The sequence below is a fragment of the Lepidochelys kempii genome, chromosome 14 (assembly GCF_965140265.1).
Source record: "Lepidochelys kempii isolate rLepKem1 chromosome 14, rLepKem1.hap2, whole genome shotgun sequence".
Taxonomy (NCBI): Eukaryota; Metazoa; Chordata; order Testudines; family Cheloniidae; genus Lepidochelys; species Lepidochelys kempii.
In genome coordinates this window covers 25,622,839-25,642,076 of record NC_133269.1, presented here as the reverse complement: position 1 = coordinate 25,642,076, position 19,238 = coordinate 25,622,839, and the positions used below count along the sequence as shown (strand labels likewise).

Below are 19,238 nucleotides of genomic sequence, written 5' to 3'. Positions count from 1 at the left end.
GGTGCCAGAAGTACTCCTTTTCTTAGTCTTATGTAATGGTGCTCAAAGTCAGTTCTGAGGTTTCCTAAACCAGTGCTGGCTCCCTTTCCTGCTATACCCTCGTCATTCCCCACACTCCAGGCCCAAGTAGAGCTTATTATTAGTCTGTTCACTGGAGAAGCCTTGGCTTGGGCCTCCCACTGCTTGGAACAGTCCAGCCCCTCCTGGGCCAGCTGGCACAGTTCATTCAGGCCATGCCAGTTATCTTCGGTGATCCACACCATACCTGAACTGCTGAAGCCATGCTACAAACGCTACAGCAAGGAGATGGATCAGCAGCTGAATTCTGTCACCTCTCCTTGGACACTGAGTGGAATGAGGCTGTGCAGAAGCATCAGTTTCAACTTGGACTGCGTTATGAAATACACGAAGAACTGGCACAGCTCCATAAATGTGGCCCAGCCCCTCAACCACGCACAGCAATCCAGGACCCAGAACCCATGCAGAATGGCCAGGCCTGCCCATGCCTGTCTGAGGCTGAGAAACACTGATGTCAAACCTCAGGACTGTGTCTGACTGGGGTTGGAAAATGCCAATCCCCAGCCCCGATAAGAGGGTCCAGGCTGGTCCCTTTCCTCCTATAGAGACTCTTGACCTCCATGCACCTCTGTCGAGACAGCAGCAACTGCAAACCCACTCTTGTTGCAGCTCCTACTCCTGATAAGCCCAGCAGTGCCCCTGGAGGTTCTGGTTGACTTAGGAGTCTCAGGCAATTTTATGGACCAGGATGTGGCTAAGGCCTATGGGATCCCTACCGTGTGTAAGAATTCCCTGGATCTGGGAGAAACCACTGATTGGTTGCTTCTGGCCTCAGGTCTGGTCACCCATCAGATGGTTACCCTCCACCGACACTGGGAGACCCTTCAGTTTAGGTTGATTTGTGTCCCCCACTCTCCGGTCATCATGGGAATGTCCTGGCTTGCTGCCCATGACCCCTGAATCAGGGGGACAGTACACTTTTTTGCTCGCAATGCCAACAATTCTGCCTTCCCAAGGCCAAGAGAGAAAGGGTGTCCTCTGGCGCTCGTGTCCTCATCCGGGGAACCCCTCCTGCAAGGGAATGGGCCGACGGGAGCTTGGCACACTCCCAACCATCCCACTGACTGCTGCCGAAATACCTCGCAAGTACCATCACCATGCAGACATAATCAACAAGGGAACCATGGACACTGTGCCCCTGCCCCATAAATACAACTGCCTAATTCACCTTCCGGCTGGCACTCAAGTCCCCTTTAGCCACATCTATGCTCCACGGGGGAAAATCTGCAAAAGGGGTTTATCTGGCCATCCACCTCTACAACAGCAGCCACAATCTTCTTTGTTAAAAAGTAGGATGGTTCCCTGAGGCCCTGCGTTGTGTACTGGGCCCACAACAAGGTGGCGGTTCAGAAAAGTTACCTATTTCCCCTCATTCTTGAACTCCTAAACCAATTACGCTCTGCCCGTTTTTTTACGAATGTAGATATTTCTGTATTCTTTAACCTGATGTGGGTGAGAAAAAGAGATGAGAGGAAAAACGTCTCCCGCAACCAGTACGGATGCTTTGAATACCTGGACAATCTGTTCGGTCTGTATAATTCTCCCATGACCTTCCAGCATTTTATCAATGACATTTTTCAGGACATGCTAGATCAGTTCATTATTATCCGTCTCAATGACACCCTTATTTTTATAAATGGCCGAACACAGCACCACCAAAACATACAGAGAGTCTTAGAGAGGCTTCACCAACACTGCCTGTAGGACAGTTTGACTGTGGTACAGTAGAGTTTTTTGGCTACATCATCTCCCCAGAATAGGGTTGCCAACTTTGTAACATTTAAAACCTGGACACTCCAGCAGGAGTGCCTGAACCTCTCCTGATCTGTCCCCTGGGTCCTGCTCCTGTTTGCTCCTCTTTCTCCCTCCCCCCATCGCTCGCTGCTCTTCCCCTCTCTCCCCCACCTCTGCCCAGGTCAGGAGGGACTTGCCTGCAGAGCCGTGGCTAGGAGCTACAGCTGCCCGATGCAGGCAGGAGGTGGTCTGGCTAAGTAGGGGCTGGCGCGGGTGATGACTCGGCACCTCCCTGCCGGCAGTAACCGGACTTTGGGTGTCCGGGCAGTAGGTCTGACCGGACATGGTCAGGTCCCTTTTACAACTGGACTTTCTGGTCGAAAACTGGGTACCTGGCCACCGTACCTCAGAAGGACTGGCCATGTGTACTGTGGTGCACTTAGGGGCCAACAGGCCTAGTGGGCAGACCATGGCTCAACATCCCCCAAAGTCTTGGGGCCAGGCTTGTCAAGCAATCTGGGGACCTGGAAGTCAAGCTACTGTCTCTTCCTCCTCTGTCTTTCCCGGATCAGACAAGGGGAGGAGGGCCCAAGGGGGAAGGGTGTCAGTGTCCCAGACCAGCCTCCACTTCCTACCTCCCCTGTGCTCTCTTCAGTTCGGGGCATGGTCACAACACTCTGTTTCCCTCCCTGTGGAGGGTTGCTCAAGCAATCTCAGCAATTCAGTTATGCAGTGGGGGTTTCCCAGCTCCCTTCTCAGTGTTCAGTGATTCGTCTTTGTTAGGGAGAAGGGGAAAGCGAAAGGGATCAGGCCCCTGGCTGCCTGGTCAGGTCTTACCCACAGTCCAGGCCCTTGCCCTGTGGATTTCTATGTTCCAGAAGGTACTAACTGGCTTCCTTCCTGCAGACAGCCTTTCCTTCAGCCTTCATCTGCTTGATTTCCAGAGTCCCATTTTAAGTACGTCATCCATCTGGAGCATGCTATGCAGTTTCTGAGGGGCGGAGCCTTCTTGCCTAGTGCAGCTCTATCTTTCCTTTAGTCTTAGTGAGGAGTCCGTAAAGCCGATCACACCATCGACCACATAAATTGACAGCCATCACCGACTGGTGGTGCCCAGGGAAGTCTGTGGGTGCAGTGCTTTTTAAGCTTTGCCAGTTTGTCATTGATCAAATGTTTCTAAGGGGTGGTCACCCCAATCACAGCCCTCCTGCAGAAGGGAGCCCATCTTTCTTTGTCTCCAGAGATGGAACTGGCTTTTGAGTGTCTACAGTAGAAATTCATCTCAGCCCCAACCCAGGTTGGTTCAGCCCCAACCCAGGTTGGTTCACCCCAACTTGGGCTGGCCATTTATGGTATAAGTGGATGCCTCGAACTTTGTGCTGGGAGTCCAAATGGCAGCCTTGAATGGTTAGTTTCACCCATGTGCCTTCTTCAAGCAGGCTCACACCAGTGGAGCAAAACTATGATAGTAAAGAGCTTATGGCCATCAAAGCAGCCTTCGAGGAGTGGCAGCATCTACTAGAGGTCTCCAGGTTCCCGATCCAAGTCCTTACCAAGCACAAGAACCTGGAATTCTTGAAGATGGCTCAGCACCTAAATCGGCGACAGGCCCACTGGGCCCTGTTCTTTACATGATTTTACTTTGTGGTGACCTACCGCCCTGGGACCAGGAATGGGAAGGTGGATTCGTTTCTCCAGATGGGGGAGTGTTGTGAACATGACCAAGAGGCTCCATCCACAATCCTCAAACCATCAAATTCCACTTCCAGTACCACAGTCTGTGACCTGCTACCCTCCATACATTCCCTGTTGTCCAGTGATCCCTTCACAAGTCAGTTCCACCAAGCCCTACATAGTGCCAATGCCCAGGCTGCCTCAGCCTTCGGCTTTCATGGTGGAATTTTGTATCGAAAGGGGCACATCTGCGTATCTGATGGCCCAACCAGGCTGCAAGTCCTACATATTTCTTTCTTCCCTGAAGATCACAGGTGAGTCATAGTCCCCTTGCAGCCACGCAGGGTCCAGCGAGTCTGGAAAACCTGAGCCATGGGATTGGATTTGGGAGAGGAACAGATTTTCAACCTCCAGAGCCTAAAGTTAAACATCAAGGCTCCATTTCAGCATCTGCTTAAATTTATCCCTGTTCAGGAAAACACATATGCACGTACTTAACTAGAAGCATGTGTTTTAGTATGTCTAAAGTTAAGATCAGGCTGAAAAGTTTTGCTGAATAGGGACAGGCCTGAATCTAACCATGTGGATTATATTGTTGTTTGTATTACGGTGGCACCTAGGAGGTCCAGTCACAATGAGGACCCGATTGCGCTGGGAGTTGTACATACACATGAGGAGAGGTAGTCCCTACCCTCAGTGCCCTGCCCCAGCCCAATGTGCTTCTATGGTGAAGGTCTGGGTGAGCAGAAACATAGGTGTGTAGACTTGGTGCTCACATCAGGGCCCATGGTCTCAGGGTGAAATCCTTGCTCTGTTGAAGTCAAAGGGAGTTTTGCCATTGACTTCAGTGAGGCCAGGATTTTCACCCTCCCAATTCCCCAAGATCTGACAGCATGTGGGAGTGGGAATGGTTTGAGGGAACACTCACTGGGAGGCTCCCTAGAGGATCAGGAGCAGCATTAATGTCTGACAGAGTTGGGGTATGTATATGCTCTCCCAGCCTGTGTTACCAGCTCAACCATCCAGTGGCTGCTTCAGGGGCCTAGTCTGCTGGGGCTACCAAAGCCCGGGAAAAAGCCCTGCTTCCCGTAATACACAGAGGGGCAGGTGCTGGGACAGAGACACAGGGCTACCCTGTGTGGTGAGAGAGGCCTGGTTTGTGCCATCTATTCCCATTGGTTTAGAGCAGGGCTGAGTCCAGACTGGGTGAGAGAGGGGTCAGTCATTTATTTATTGGGTGGGGTGGGAACTTGGCAGTGTTGGTGACAACATGTAGGAGAAAAGAAAAGGGGAGCAGCCCTTTCCCTGTAAACTCCCCCCCCCCGCCGCCCCAATCCGGGCACTGCCTTCTCAACTTCCCTTCTCCATGACAGGCATGCCCATGCTCATTGTTGCTCCTGCATCAGTCCATGCAAATGATTATATATCTCAGTTCTATTTGACTTCCCCTGCATATTGCCCTATATCGTTTACGAAAGAGGAAAAGAGCTTATGGTAATGTTAGCACACAAATAATTCATAACTCTGCTGCAGCGGAATAAAATGCCATAGCTTGCAAAGCTGCATGAGGCCAGCTAGAAATTTGATTACAGTTTAAATTAAATGACTCCGATAAGCATTTAGCTTATATTTAAAAGGCTCGGATGGTTACTATATAGCCACAAAGCACAGTTAGATTATTAACATCCAGCTGTTTTAACTGCTGTGTAAGATCTGTACAGGTGAGCTTGAACTTGCATGCCGTGAGTGGGTCAGATGGAATGAGCTGGACAACAAGGGCCACTTTTAACAGAATGCCTTTTATATGTGCAAGTGCATGTGAATGCAAAGTGGGAGAGTTTCACAAATCCATGCAAAAGCCTCATGTATGACATTAGGGAGCTGTTTGCCCAATGCCATATTTGATCCTAGGCTCCAGTGTTCAGCTCTGCTCCAACACAGCAATGGGATTCTTCTGTGTTCAGGAAATTGCTCTCACAGTGATCACTAGCCCCTCTCACTGTTCCCCACACTGCTGCCCGTTAGTGCTCTCATTTACACTATGGATCAAATGCAGAAGGCTAGGCAGGCGGCTTACGTGCCTCTGAAATCCCACTGGCCCTGTGCATAGGGGTGAATTTCACGCTACATGAACAACTTGAACAGCATGTCTTTCTAGCAAAACTCAAGTGAAACAAACCTTCCTTGGCATCTGATCCAAATTGTGAATGATCTTCAAACATTAACACACTTCCCTCTCCAAATGCTGTTTTAATTTTTCCTAGAGCGTAGTTTGTCAATATAGGTCCTCTGGAAGATTGAAAAACAAACTCAAACACTCTGTCTTGAAGCTTTCCTAGCAGGGTAAAAGAAGCTTCTCTCGCTCATTTATCTCAATACTGATGGTGCAGTTGTTGAGATTTATATGGACAGATCTGGGCAGCGTTTTCATATTTCCTTGGACTGTGAGCTATGGTTTGAGTTTGGGGCTCTCTTTCTCTAAGCATATGAATAAGTCATCTGCTATGTGAATAAGTGTGGGTGAAAGATTTCAGCTGTGGCTGCAGTGTTTGTGTTTGTTAGGCATGATTTATATTGCTCTACATTGTTCTCCACTCCTCATATTTTAGAGTTAATTTGCTCTTTTTTGTGTAGTTTGTCAGTTGCCTGCTGTTTCCAGCTGGCACCTATTTAACTTTGTAAAACTCAAATACAATGCAGATTTTATATATATATATAAATATAAATTATACTTGGAGTGTTCTTTGCACATTCCCACTCCTGGGATATGCGCTGACTGGTGCCATTGAATAATGCAGCCTTCTACTAGTAGTGCCTATAAGAGTGCTCACGCATCCCCTCCCACCTCTCCCCTCAGCGTTTGAGCATGTTCTGAGGGTAGCACTATAAAAACGTAATATCCCAGCTACATATAAAAGGAGCGGTTGCCACTTCAATTCCTTCCAGCCACTGACTACAGGTGGATGTGAGCCTTTATCAGATTCAAGATCCTGGGCAAGTTACATAGGTGCTGTAGTAAGAAGAGAGTCAGGAGGAGGCGGCAGCCCAGTGGGGAGTGGAGCACCCCATGACATTGCATTGAACTTCATGTCAAACCTGAGGTTTAAGAGCAGCAAGCCAGCCTTGAATTCTGTTCCCCTCATATTTGGAGACTGTTTATGCCATTTTTTTACACTGAGTGGCAAAAGATCACCATGGACAGATGAGTTTTGGACACAATAAAAGATGGTTATACCATCCAGTTCAAGACCTTCTTCCCTATTCAGGGACTCCTCTCACAAATTAATGCTAAGAACAGAAATCAACTCCCTACTAAGGGAAGGAGTAGTAGAAGAGGTCCCAATAAATCTAAGAAATTGGGGTTTCTACTCGCACTATTTCCTAATTCCAAAGAAAGATGATGGACTTCTTCCAGTGCTGGATCTGAGGAAGTTAAATAGGTACATCCAGATTTCCCTTCAGAATATTAACTCTAGGATCCATTATCCCCTCCCTCTCCTGTCTAAACTGGTTTTACTGCTCTCAATCTCAAAGAAGCTGCTTTCATATTTCAATAAGACCATCACACAGGAAGTTCCTGTATTTTGCCATAGGCACCATGTCCAATACAGGGTCTTCCACTTTGGCCTTTCTACTGCATTAAACTCTACAAAATGCCTAGCTGTAGTGGCAGCTTTTCTGAGAAGACCATATTTACATGATTGGCTCCTAAAAGGAACTTTTGAAGGTGAAACAAAAGGTGTCACTCAATTCAGATGCTCTATGTTCCAAAAGTTGGGATTTTTGATCACTAAAAAGAAATCTCTAATGAAGCCTTCACAAAATATCCTTTTCATAGGAGTACATCTCGACTCCAGAATGGCAAGAGCTGAACTTCTGGAGGAGAAATTCCTGAAGAGGAAATCTACCATTCAGAATGTAAAGTTCTTCCTCTCTCTGCTGAGTCTTATGGCATCACCCACATATGTCACAACATATATAGGGATAAGGCTGAGACCCCCTCAACACTGGCAAGAAACCTGGATCTGCAGTACATGACACAAACTTAATACCATTCCCAAGAAAATCCAGAAAACAATCTTATGGTGAATGGACCAGGAACATGTATGGAAGGGAGTGAAGTTCAACCGTTCCTTTGCTTCCATGATCATTAGAACAGATGCCTCAAAAATGGGCTGGGGTACACACCTCAACACCCTTTTAACAAGAGGTCTCTCAAATCAGCAAGAGTGTCACCTTTATATCAGTCTTCTGGAGCTAACAGCAATTCATTTGGCACTCAGATCATTCCTCCCTCAGGTGCAAGGATCTGTGGTTCAAGCAGCCAGAGACAATATGAGAGCAATGCACTATGTAAACAAACATGAAGGAGCCCATTCCTCAGAGTTTTGCAAGGAGGCAGTGAAGCTTTGGGGATTGGTGTATAATTCATGAGATTTATCCAATAGCTCTGCATATGGCAGAATCTCTTAATCAGTTAGTGGCCCAACTAATCGGAGACTCTTCCCAAATGTATGAAGGGTCCTTGAAAGACTCTGTGATACAAGACAATTTGGGACAATTTTGCTCTTTGGGATACTCAACATATGTAGTATATATGAATTTTTATATCATATAGAAATTTGCCCCAAGATAAAACCCCAAGTGTCATTGTTTTTGTTCAGGAGAAGGAGCTCTTTAATGTTGATGCTTGTGAAGAAGGTTAGACAGGACTCAGCCAGGATGATACTTATCACCCCAGCCTGGCTGAGACAGCAGTGGTACACAGACTTGCTACTTCTTTCCAATGGGAACTACAGATGCTTACCTGTGTCGCCGGACCTTCTGTCACAGCAGCAAGGGAAAGCACACCATCCAGATCCACTTTTATTGCACCTGACAGCATAGGCAATAGGTCTCTGACAGAATTAGAGAAATCTTTCTTTGTGGCTGTACAGTGTTTTACTTAATGCTAGAAGACAATCAACTAGGAAATGTTGTGATTTTGAATGGAAAAGATTTTCGCTATGGATAGCTGATAAGGGTATTGATCCTGTGTCAGCTCCTATTCAATCCAGAGTGTTTGCTGTCTCTGAAGAAAATGAGTTTATCTGTTACTTCGCTCAGGGTACATTTAGTTGCAGTTGTGGCTTTTCATATATCAATATGTGGTAAATCTATGTTCTTGCATGATATTGTTAAGAGGTTTCTGACAGATTTACTAAATATTTATCCCGCTGTGAGAGAGTCTGTTCCCCCATGGAATTTAAATTTAGTGCTAACACAGCTTATGTCTGCACCCTTTGGACCTTTATCATCTTATTCTCTATTTCATCTTTCAGTTAAAGCTGCATTTATTATAGCAATAATATCAGCCAGGCGGGTGAGTGAACTTCGAGCCTTAATGACTGACTCTCCATTTACAATTTTTCATGAAGTAGTAGTTCTTCTTTGAGTGATTGCTCATATCAATTCCAATTAGGTGTGCGTGCACAGTCGTCGGAAAGGTTTTCCCCAGCAGCACCCGTCGGGTCGACTGTGGAGCCCCCTGGAGTGGCACCTCCATAGCACTCTATATATGACCCTGCCAACCTGGTGCTTCCTCAGTTCCTTGTTACAGCCAGTGATGGTCATTGGAACTGTGGCATCTTGCTCAGCAAGCTCTTCATGTTTCCCTAGTGCTATTTACTTTTGTTTGTTTTCCTTAGTTAGTTAAGTTACTTATTATTTAGTATAGTGTTATTAGTTCGCTGCCAGGAGTGGGAAGTTCCCCTTCAACCCGACCGTGCACTCCCTGGGGACTCAGGGCATGCCTAAGTCCCAGGGGTTCAAACCCTGTAAGTCCTGCAACAAGTCTATGCCAATGGGTGACCCCCATGACGTTTGCTTGAAGTGTCTGGAGGAAACACATCAGGCAGATAAGTGCAGGATTTGCAAAGGATTTTGCCCGAGAATGAAGAAGGAGCGGGACTTTAGACTGAAGCAGCTACTCATGGAGGCAGCACTTAGACCGCAGCCAGCATTGGCATGGCAGGACTAGGCACCAAGTGCATCGGTGTGTAGTACCCCAGCAGCGGTGGAGACGGCACTGTGGAGGGACTCTGGAAGAGTGTCCGGTGCCGTTCACCAGGTGCGGAAACCGTTGGAGGTGACTCGGCACCAGTCCCATTCCCCAGGTCAGAAATGGCACCGGAAACAAGGGAGGAGTGGTTCCCCGACTTCAGGACCCAACCCCTCTGTCAAGGTTCCTTCCCCACTCTGAACGCTAGGGTACAGATGTGGGGGACCTGCGTGAAAACCTCCTAAGCTTATCTTTTACCAGCTTAGGTTAAAACTTCCCCAAGGTACAAACTATTTTACCTTTTGCCCTTGGACTTTCGCTGCCACCACCAAACATAGAACATCGGTTACTGAGAAAGAGTTTGTTTGGAAACATCTTTCCCCCCAGAATCCTCCCAAATCTTACCCCCTTTTTTTCTGGGGAAGGTTTGATAAAAGTCCTCAGCAATTTGCATAGGTGAACACAGACCCAAACCCTTGGATCTTAAGAACAATGAAAAAGCATTCAGTTTCTTAAAAGAAGAATTTTAATAGAAGAAAAAGTAAAAAGAATCACCTCTGTAAAATCAGGATGGTAAATAGCTTACAGGCTAATTAGATTCAAAACATAGAGAATCCCTCTAGGCAAAAGCTTAAGTTACAAAAAGACACAAAAACAGGAATATCCATTCCATTCAGCACAGTTTATTTTTGCAGCCATTTAAAGAAAACCGAATCTAACGCATATCTAGCTAGATTACTTACTAAGTTCTAAGACTCCTGTTCTGTCCATTCCTGTTCTGTCCCCGGCCAAAGCATCACACAGACAGACACAGACCCTTTGTTTCTCCCCCCCTCCAGCTTTGAAAGTATCTTGTCTCCTCATTGGTCATTGTGGTCAGGTGCCAGCGAGGTTATCCTAGTTTCTTAACGCTTTACAGGTGAAAGGGTTTTTCCTCTGGCCAGGAGGTATTTTAAAGGTGTTTACCCTTCCCTTTATATTTATGACACCCTCTGAACCATCCAAAGGAGGAGCCCCCAGTGCTGAAAACTACAGAGCCAACCCTGTTGACTTCGGTCCCGCAAGGGGGGGCCGTTGAGTCTGGTGCAATTGGCTCTGTAAGTGGCCCTGGGTGGAGGCAGTGACTCCACATTGGAGAGGGTATGTTAGGGGGCTTTTCCTTCACCCTCTCCCCTGGTTCTTGTCACGCAGACAGAAAGCAGAAGACCAGAAGTCTGAAGTGCAGGCAACACAATTTTGGGTGTGGGGGGGGGGTTAGTTTCAAGCAAGCGTGTCCATAACTCTGATGCTGCAGAGCCTTGTTTCCCAGTGTCCCATTCTCCTCGCTCCTTAGCAGGCATAATTATACATGAAGTGCATGCCCTCAGTCCCACCCCTTACAACTTATGGTCATGTTCTGTTTTTTTGGGGGAAGGGGTCGTGAGTCTGGAGGTCTTTGTCCCACCTCTTTTGTATCCCATGGGGGGGGTAAGGAGTGAGGTTGCGCTACGGTCAGGGACAGCCATTTCTTTGGCCTTTGAGTGTTTTATACCTTCCCCCAATCCCCCCTTGCCCCTCCCGACTCGTTGCTTGACCTTGCCTTGAGATAGGAGTTGAGGCAGTCTTAAAGTGTGCGCTCATATATTATACTCCCACCATGCCCAGTAACACTTTAGCTGTTCTTATCTGTTCCTATTATACCAACAAACCCATCTGGCTAGGCAGAAGCAACATATTCAGTGTCTTTGTCCTTTGTTTACACATATTAGCTCACGAAAGCTTATGCTCATATAAATTTGTTCTTCTCTAAGGTGCCACAAGTACTCCTTTTCTTTTTACATATTAATAAGGATCCCTTTGTTCAAACATATTAGTAAGAATATAAGTCTATCAAGAATCAAACGGGCAAACAAGACATAGAATTCTATCTCAGGCAAAAATAGAGGCCTGAATCCTACATTATCACTAGCACTCCTGACAGGTACACTATGGGAAGGCTTATGTTGCATCCCAAAGTTTTTAGCTCAGGCTGTCGTACTAGCTTGACTGCCATAGAGCCCCGGGAGCTTTCTGGTGCCATTATGTATGGAGTTTAATGCTTGTAAACTATGAGAGATCCTACGCAAGGCCACTGGGTTCCGCTTCAGAACCATAGCATTTTAAGCAGCGTATAGGCCTTGTGCAGGCTCTCTGCACAGTATAAATGTGCCCTTAGAGAGTTTCATGCAATCTGGCTTTCTTTGACAGACAGCCACTGGAAAACCCAAAGAACTCTTAATAAATCTCATTTACTGTGAATGTTTATTTCAGACACTAATTTGAATATGTCAGGATTTCAAAGATAGTGAAACATCTCCTTTTACTAGTATTAGGAGAAATTGTTTCAAATTAAAAGGCTATTTTTCCAGACTTGTCATTTGATTCCCAGTAATTGCATTTCAATTTGATATATCTCTTACATATTTGTTAAACCTCAAAAATGGCTGATTTTATATGTTAATTAAACACTAATTAAATTTAAAGTAAGTGCTTAGTTGAAACACTTAATTTAACTTGCTACCAGAAACCTCACAAATTGTGGTTTTCTGGAGGGGGGTTTGTGGGAAGCTACTCCACTGAAAGGAGATTCATCATTTTTTTCCTAGAGTTTTAAATGTTTTTCTGCAGCAAGCTGTCAAAAGATGAGAAATCCATTGGATTCTGAACAGTAGTAAAGAAAAGGCATTTCAAGTGCAGTGAAAAAAAGGCATTTTTAAACATATAAACCTATAATTGGTATTCTGAAAAAAATGTCCCTTAATAACTTTTTCCACATGATAATGCATGTACTAAACGTATATTCTAACAAATGACTATTTTAAAATTCCCAGTGTCCTTTATTGTGGCCAATCCTCTGTAATTATAAATAATTGCTATTTATTGTGATGTTTTTATAGCACTGCTATAAGTCCACTGAAGACTAAAAACTGTATAAACAAATCAAATTTAGTTGGCATGTACTGAAAAATAGTACACCTTGAAATAGAAAGAGTTCCCAAAGTAAACATACAAGGGGAAAAAAAGGGGGTATAGAATATGGCTTTGTCTGGTTGGTTTTGTACCAGTTGAGTGCAATAAAGCTTGGCTCACGTAGGTGTTCAAGGAAATGATAACCTAGGACAATGCAGGATCCTTTGTTGGATGATATGGCTGTGATTTTTTTCATTAAATATTTATATAGAGCTATACATTTGCATGGTGCTTTACAGGAAAAACAAACAACACCCCAAACCCTTCACCCCCTCCTAGGCTCATTGCAAAAAGCTCTGTCCTCCTTCACAGGACCTGAAACAACTGATAAGAAATGGTCTCCCCCAGCCAGAAGACAGAAACAGAAACCTGTGAGCATTTGCCAGCTCTGGCTGGAGTTTGGCCTGCTCACACAACGTGAAGCCTTGGAGGTTTTGAAAGGTGTCTGGACACCACTGGTGAGGGAGACTCCTGCCTCTCCTAGCTGGTGGAAGCCAGTGGAGACTGCTTCAGCCTTCCCCTAATGAAGGGGGCAAGGCAAATTACTAGCTCCCTTGATGCAGGCAATAGTGAGGGAGGCTTTTTTCTACCTGTTCTGAGACCAGACAAATCCACATGCCCTATGTGAGGTCAAAACTCACCCCCATTCTTGGGTTTGTTTTAATTTACAAACAATGTGTTCGTGAGATGAGGGACAGACACTCAGGTAACATGATGGCCAGTCCAAGTCTTTCCCAAGCTTGGCTGCGCTTTGAGGTTCTAGTTCTGGGCTGCTTCGTCCAACCCTTACTTCTTTTGCCTCAGACCCAAGATACTTCTGTCAGGAAAACCCACATCTAAAACCTGCTTCCTTCCTCTTTATTCCCTGCAGGCTTGATGTTGTTGGTAGAGCTGGCTACAGCCCTCACCTCTAACACAGACTATTAACCCCTTTCTTCTTTGGGGTTTGTCCACTTACACATTTGATGACTGGCGTGCACCAATCATACCGTTCATACCACTATTTACATCCTCTGCGAATGCAGCCCAATGTTTGTAACAATCTGCCTTTGTTCCCATACAGCTGTACTTGAGAAGCCTCTGGATAAAAAGGCTGGTAGAAATTATGGCCCACCTGGCACCAAGAAACTCATCTACTTCATTGACGATATGAACATGCCTGAAGTGGACACTTATGGAACAGTGCAGCCCCACACACTGATCAGACAGCACATGGACTATGGCCACTGGTAGGTGCCTTCCCCTGCGCTGTGCTATTCATCCTGTTAATCTGGCACTAAGCATGCAGTGTTGTTGTAGCCATCTTGGACTCATGATATTAGAGAGACAAGAAGTGTGAGGTAATATCTATTATTGGACCCACTTCTGCTTTTGAAGTAACACAAAGCTCTTCTTCAGGTCTGGGAAATTAACTCACAGCGGCACAGCTGGGTGGAACAGATTGTTTAGCATAAGTAGTTTAACACATTTCAAGGAACCATTCAAGGTGAAGTGGCCCGTTAACACCTCTCCAGTTATGGCGAGGAAAGGAGTGGAGGGTGGGGGACTAGGGGAAGCATCCAGGGTTGTTAGTGGGTTACAGATTGTTGTAATAAGCCATAAATCCAGTGTGTCAATTCAGTCCATGATTGTTAGTGTCTAGCAAAATTATGAACTGAAGCTCCCAGGCTCATCTTTTGAAAGTGTTGTCCAGGTTTCCTTTGAGAATGAGGACAGAGAGGTCAGATATAGAGTGATCGCTGTGTGGAAAGTGTACACCCACAGGTGATAGGGTGCTTTTGTCTTTTATCATTTTCCTGGGTGAGTTCACTCGAGAGCATAGTGATTGTGTGGCTTCACCCAAGTAATTGTTATTGGGGCATTTAGTGCACTGGATGAGCACGGCATTCAGATTGTGGAATGAGGGTGCAGCTCTCCTTTCTACTGTTGGTGTCGTTCTTTGTCTACCTTCATGGGCGGCGGGTTGTATAAGCTGGGGGAGTCTGTGCTTCCCCAAACAGTCAGGCGCAATCCTGCCCCCTGCTTACCACCACTCCCTGCGGCTCCAGCCCCCAGTGCTCTGGCTGGGGAGGCTGAGGCAACTCCTCGCTTGCCCACCTGGTGCTTCGGGGCTGGGGAGGCTGGGGCCACGCACTGTTTGCCCTCCTAGTACTCCTTTGGGGCTGGAGGGCTAGCTTGGGGCAGGACTGGGCCAGTGGCTGGTGCTCTGGCGGGAGGTGGAAGTCGGGGGACCTCAGGCAGAAGGGACAGGGCTAGGGGCTAGCCTCCCCCAACTGGCGGTTCACGTGCCGCCCACGCTTACCTTAATTGTACACACATCCACAGACATGCTCCATGGCTCTTCTTCAGTTAGAGCCACTGGAATGACTCACATAGTGTCATAACAAGAAACTGTCCAAGTCCTGTGATTTCCTGCCACTGCTCTCTGACAATAATTTGCAGATTTTATTAAAATGTGGCCCATTTTGGAGAAGCCTCACTCTTTTCTGGGCTTACATCATAACTGCTGCTTTGAAAACTGATTGCTTGCAACAGACAATACATAGCACTGAGACCAGTTGCCTGGCCTTGGATTTGATTTCTATGTGATTGATACAGTTACAATGGATATTTACCAAGGAATGCCACTCTATAGCCAGTGATCACATATTCATCATAAACACTGGTGGTGTGATAAAATTGCCAGTGATGGACATAAATTGTATGTCCAGACAGACTACCTTAGGGCCCTACTTAGAGACTGATCCAGGTGGTGCTCGATCTACAAGGTGGCTGTGTCCTGCTGGGATTTGCCATGATAAACGTGTTATCATTGGACCACAAGTCTTTACTATAAAAGAACTGGTATTGTTTCTTGAGTAATAGAGTTAGCATGAAAGCGAGCATTTCGCAGCACAGGTATGTTGAAGAAAACCAGTTCCAATGTCTCTCAAAGTGGTGGCCCCGTGTTATTACAGCCAGAAGCACAGCATGCACCTGCCCCTTCCTGCTGGGAAATAAAGGGCATTGGGATTTGCTTCCCAATGTGCTGTCCAGATCAGCCCCTTGACCCACAAGCACTCATTCCAGCAAAGGCTTATTGTGAAGGGGGATGAAATTGTGTGGGTCCATGAGAGGAACCAAAGTACCGGGGAGCAGAAGCCTGGGCACCGGGGTGTGAAAGGACTGCAAAGTGGTGAAGAACGAATTAAATAAAAAAAGACCGAGCTTATTCAGACAAAATCCACGCTATGCCATCTTCCCTAACTCTCCCGCTCTGCCCTCTCTGTGCATAAGGATGCATTCTGTACCAAATATGTCCCCCTTGACACTCCATCATTCTGCCCAGATGCAACTGTCGCTATCGGGCACGTTCCAAAGAACCCATCTGGATGCCACATCCCTGCCTTTCTGCGCAACCCCCTTCGACCTCCCGTGCTGTTATTACAGTCAGACTAGATGGCCCAGTATGAGATGAACAAGGTTCCCTGGAACGCATTAGGCTAGACTGGCACTTTGTCCCTGTCACAGCTCCTGTGCTTTCCCTCTCTGCAATTCAGAAAGAGTCCTAGAGAGAGAGCGGATCAGTGGGTGCAGGTCTGCATGCCAGTGCTGGACCCGTCACTGGCATGCTATGACCTGAGTGGAGATGCAGGAGGAGCCATTCAATAATGGGTTCATCAGGCTGGTACAAATGAGGGCACCTGTTGATCTGAGAAGCCATGTGCACACAGCAACAGCATGTTTCATAGAAACTGTGGATGAAAAGTAGAGAATGGGTCTGAACCCCCCTACGCCTTGGGGCAATGTATATCCAGATCTGGACTGTGTGGGTCATACCTCTCTCTATAATAAAAATAATTAATAATAATAATTCATAAAAATAATAGTACCTATGAGCCCCAGCCTAGGACCATGGCCCCATTGTGCTAGGTGCTGTGCAGACACAGAACAAGAGACAACAGATGGATATAGACAGGCAGGAGAGTACAAGGAAACAATGGGACAATACTGGTCAGCATGAGAGGCAGTGGCATCAACATGCCCATGGCCTAACCACTGTCAGTTTGTTATGTCTGAACGGTTATGTGCCTGACCTGGAATTGGAGCTGGTCCTCAGCTCTGTTTCCATTGTGAGCTACCAGAGCACTGGACACTTATTCCCACATACTCTTGTTGAGTCTAATAGTATCAGAAGAGGCGTCACTAACAACATTTAGCATGTCCATATTAACTGTGAATTGCTTTGGTGTCCAAAAATCTGTAGAGTTTCCTGTTGTCTCCTATTCAGAGGTGCTCATAGTTCATGATTCCTTGCTAGTTCATATTGAAATAGTTGCAGATAAGCCCTAGATTCATGTACCTAGACTCAGTGTTGGAAAATGGTTTCTTAAAGGGGAAAAATTACTTGCCAAGGGAGGACCTGGTGTCAAATCCGTGCAACTGTGTTTGGTAGCTGAACTGCATTGTCCTTACTCATAGATGATACTTTAGGACTGGTGTGTGTATAGCACACTTACTCTGTTGTATGCATGCTCCTCAGACACATACATCTGATACTCCAGCTCTGGCACTGTGGAGTGCTACCCTGGGGCTGGGCGGACGTGCACAACTGCAAGACTCTCACCGATTCACTCAGACACAGCACTGTCACCAATAGAATCATAGAATCATAGAATATCAGGGTTGGAAGGGACCCCAGAAGGTCATCTAGTCCAACCCCCTGCTCAAAGCAGGACCCATCCCCAATTAAATCATCCCAGCCAGGGCTTTGTCAAGCCTGACCTTAAAAACTTTTAAGGAAGGAGATTCTACCACCTCCCTAGGTAACGCATTCCAGTGTTTCACCACCCTCTTAGTGAAAAAGTTTTTCCTAATATCCAATCTAAACCTCCCCCACTGCAACTTGAGACCATTACTCCTCGTTCTGTCATCTGCTACCATTGAGAACAGTCTAGAGCCATCCTCTTTGGAACCCCCTTTCAGGTAGTTGAAAGCAGCTATCAAATCCCCCCTCATTCTTCTCTTCTGCAGGCTAAACAATCCCAGCTCCCTCAGCCTCTCCTCATAACTCATGTGTTCCAGTCCCCTAATCATTTTTGTTGCCCTTCGCTGGACTCTCTCCAATTTATCCACATCCTTCTTGAAGTGTGGGGCCCAAAACTGGACACAGTACTCCAGATGAGGCCTCACCAATGTCGAATAGAGGGGAACGATCACGTCCCTCGATCTGCTCGCTATGCCCCTACTTATACATCCCAAAATGCCATTGGCCTTCTTGGCAACAAGGGCACACTGCTGACTCATATCCAGCTTCTCGTCCACTGTCACCCCTAGGTCCTTTTCCGCAGAACTGCTGCCTAGCCATTCGGTCCCTAGTCTGTAGCTGTGCATTGGGTTCTTCCGTCCTAAGTGCAGGACCCTTACATGCATTATGTGTCGGATTCCCTCCACGTTCCCAGTCAGGAAGCTGAAACAATGACATAAGGCACCATTCCATTCCCATTTCTATATGTGGGGAGGGGTAGCTTGTAGGTTTTAGTTAGTGCTTAATAGTAACAATTTGGCTTCACAGTGACATGAAAAGGGAATAAGGACTGCCTCAGGATGAACAGGAGGATCACAGAAGATGCAAAACAGAAAAAGAAAAACTGAGAGATGCTGTGGATATATGATCAAAAAGCACATGACAGGGTTCCACATTCGTGGATCACTGAGACACTGAAAATGCAATAGGTTCATCCAAAGTTCATTTCCTTTGTGCCCCAATCTACAGCTAACTGGAACACTTAGCTCAGCCAGGAAGGGACTCTCATTGATGGCATCCAAATTAAAAGAGGAATCTTTCAAGCACTTATCACCAGTGCTGTTCATGGTAGTGATGCAACAACTGACATGAATTCTCTGTGAGCTAAATTGCGATTATTAAATCAGTGAAGAGCAACAACCAGTTAACCATTTGTTTTACATGGCTGATCTGAAATTATATGGACCATCACAAAAGGAGATGCAGAGAGCGATGACGTATGTAGAAACGTTTGGTGAAGCTATAAATCTGGGGTCAGTTAACTACCCGGATAACTGCCGGTGTGATCAAGTGGAGTCAAGAGGAGGAAAAAAAAATGATGTCCAAACAAGAAACCTTCTGGTGATATACAGAATAATGAATATATATCAAGACATGGACAGGATGTACATCCAACGATGCGATGGAGCAAAAGGAGTGCTATAAGGAGAGGTAGCAATTGACAATGAAGAATACTGTATAATATCAAAATATGTAAGAAGTCAGCCAGAGTAAATGATCATCTAGTTGCGATAACAAGCTAAGGCAGAGTGCATCCCAGCCCAAGAAAGCATAAAGGAAAGGAGAAAGCAAACTGCCAAAGAAAGACTTGGAAAGATTTACACAGAAATCAATGCACAGACAGTGGTGGAGAGCTCGAACCCATTAGTGATCAAAGATTAACAGACTCATGTTTTGTAGGAGGATACCTGAAAAGAGAGGCCAAGAGCCTCAGTGTGAGTGCACAAGAACAGTCCTTAAGACGAAAAGGAGGACTTGTGGCACCTTAGAGACTAACCAATTTATTAGAGCATAAGCTTTCGTGAGCTACAGCTCACTTCTTCAGATGCATATCGTGGAAACTGCAGCAGGCTTTATATATACACAGAGAATATGAAACAATACCTATTCCCACCCCACTGTCCTGCTGGTAATAGCTTATCTAAAGTGATTTCCAGC

The 19,238-nt window shown here is 46.1% G+C and overlaps 1 protein-coding gene across 8 annotated transcripts in view; it reads left to right on the top strand.

The window, feature by feature from the left end:
• Window positions 1-19,238, top strand: part of DNAH9 (dynein axonemal heavy chain 9) — a 399,480-nt gene that overhangs the window by 137,872 nt on the left and 242,370 nt on the right. For all 8 annotated transcript variants that reach the window (XM_073310874.1, XM_073310873.1, XM_073310875.1 and 5 more), the window contains one exon: window positions 13,578-13,743. In XM_073310874.1, the coding sequence (XP_073166975.1) occupies window positions 13,578-13,743 (166 nt within the window). The remainder of the gene's footprint in view (window positions 1-13,577; window positions 13,744-19,238) is intronic.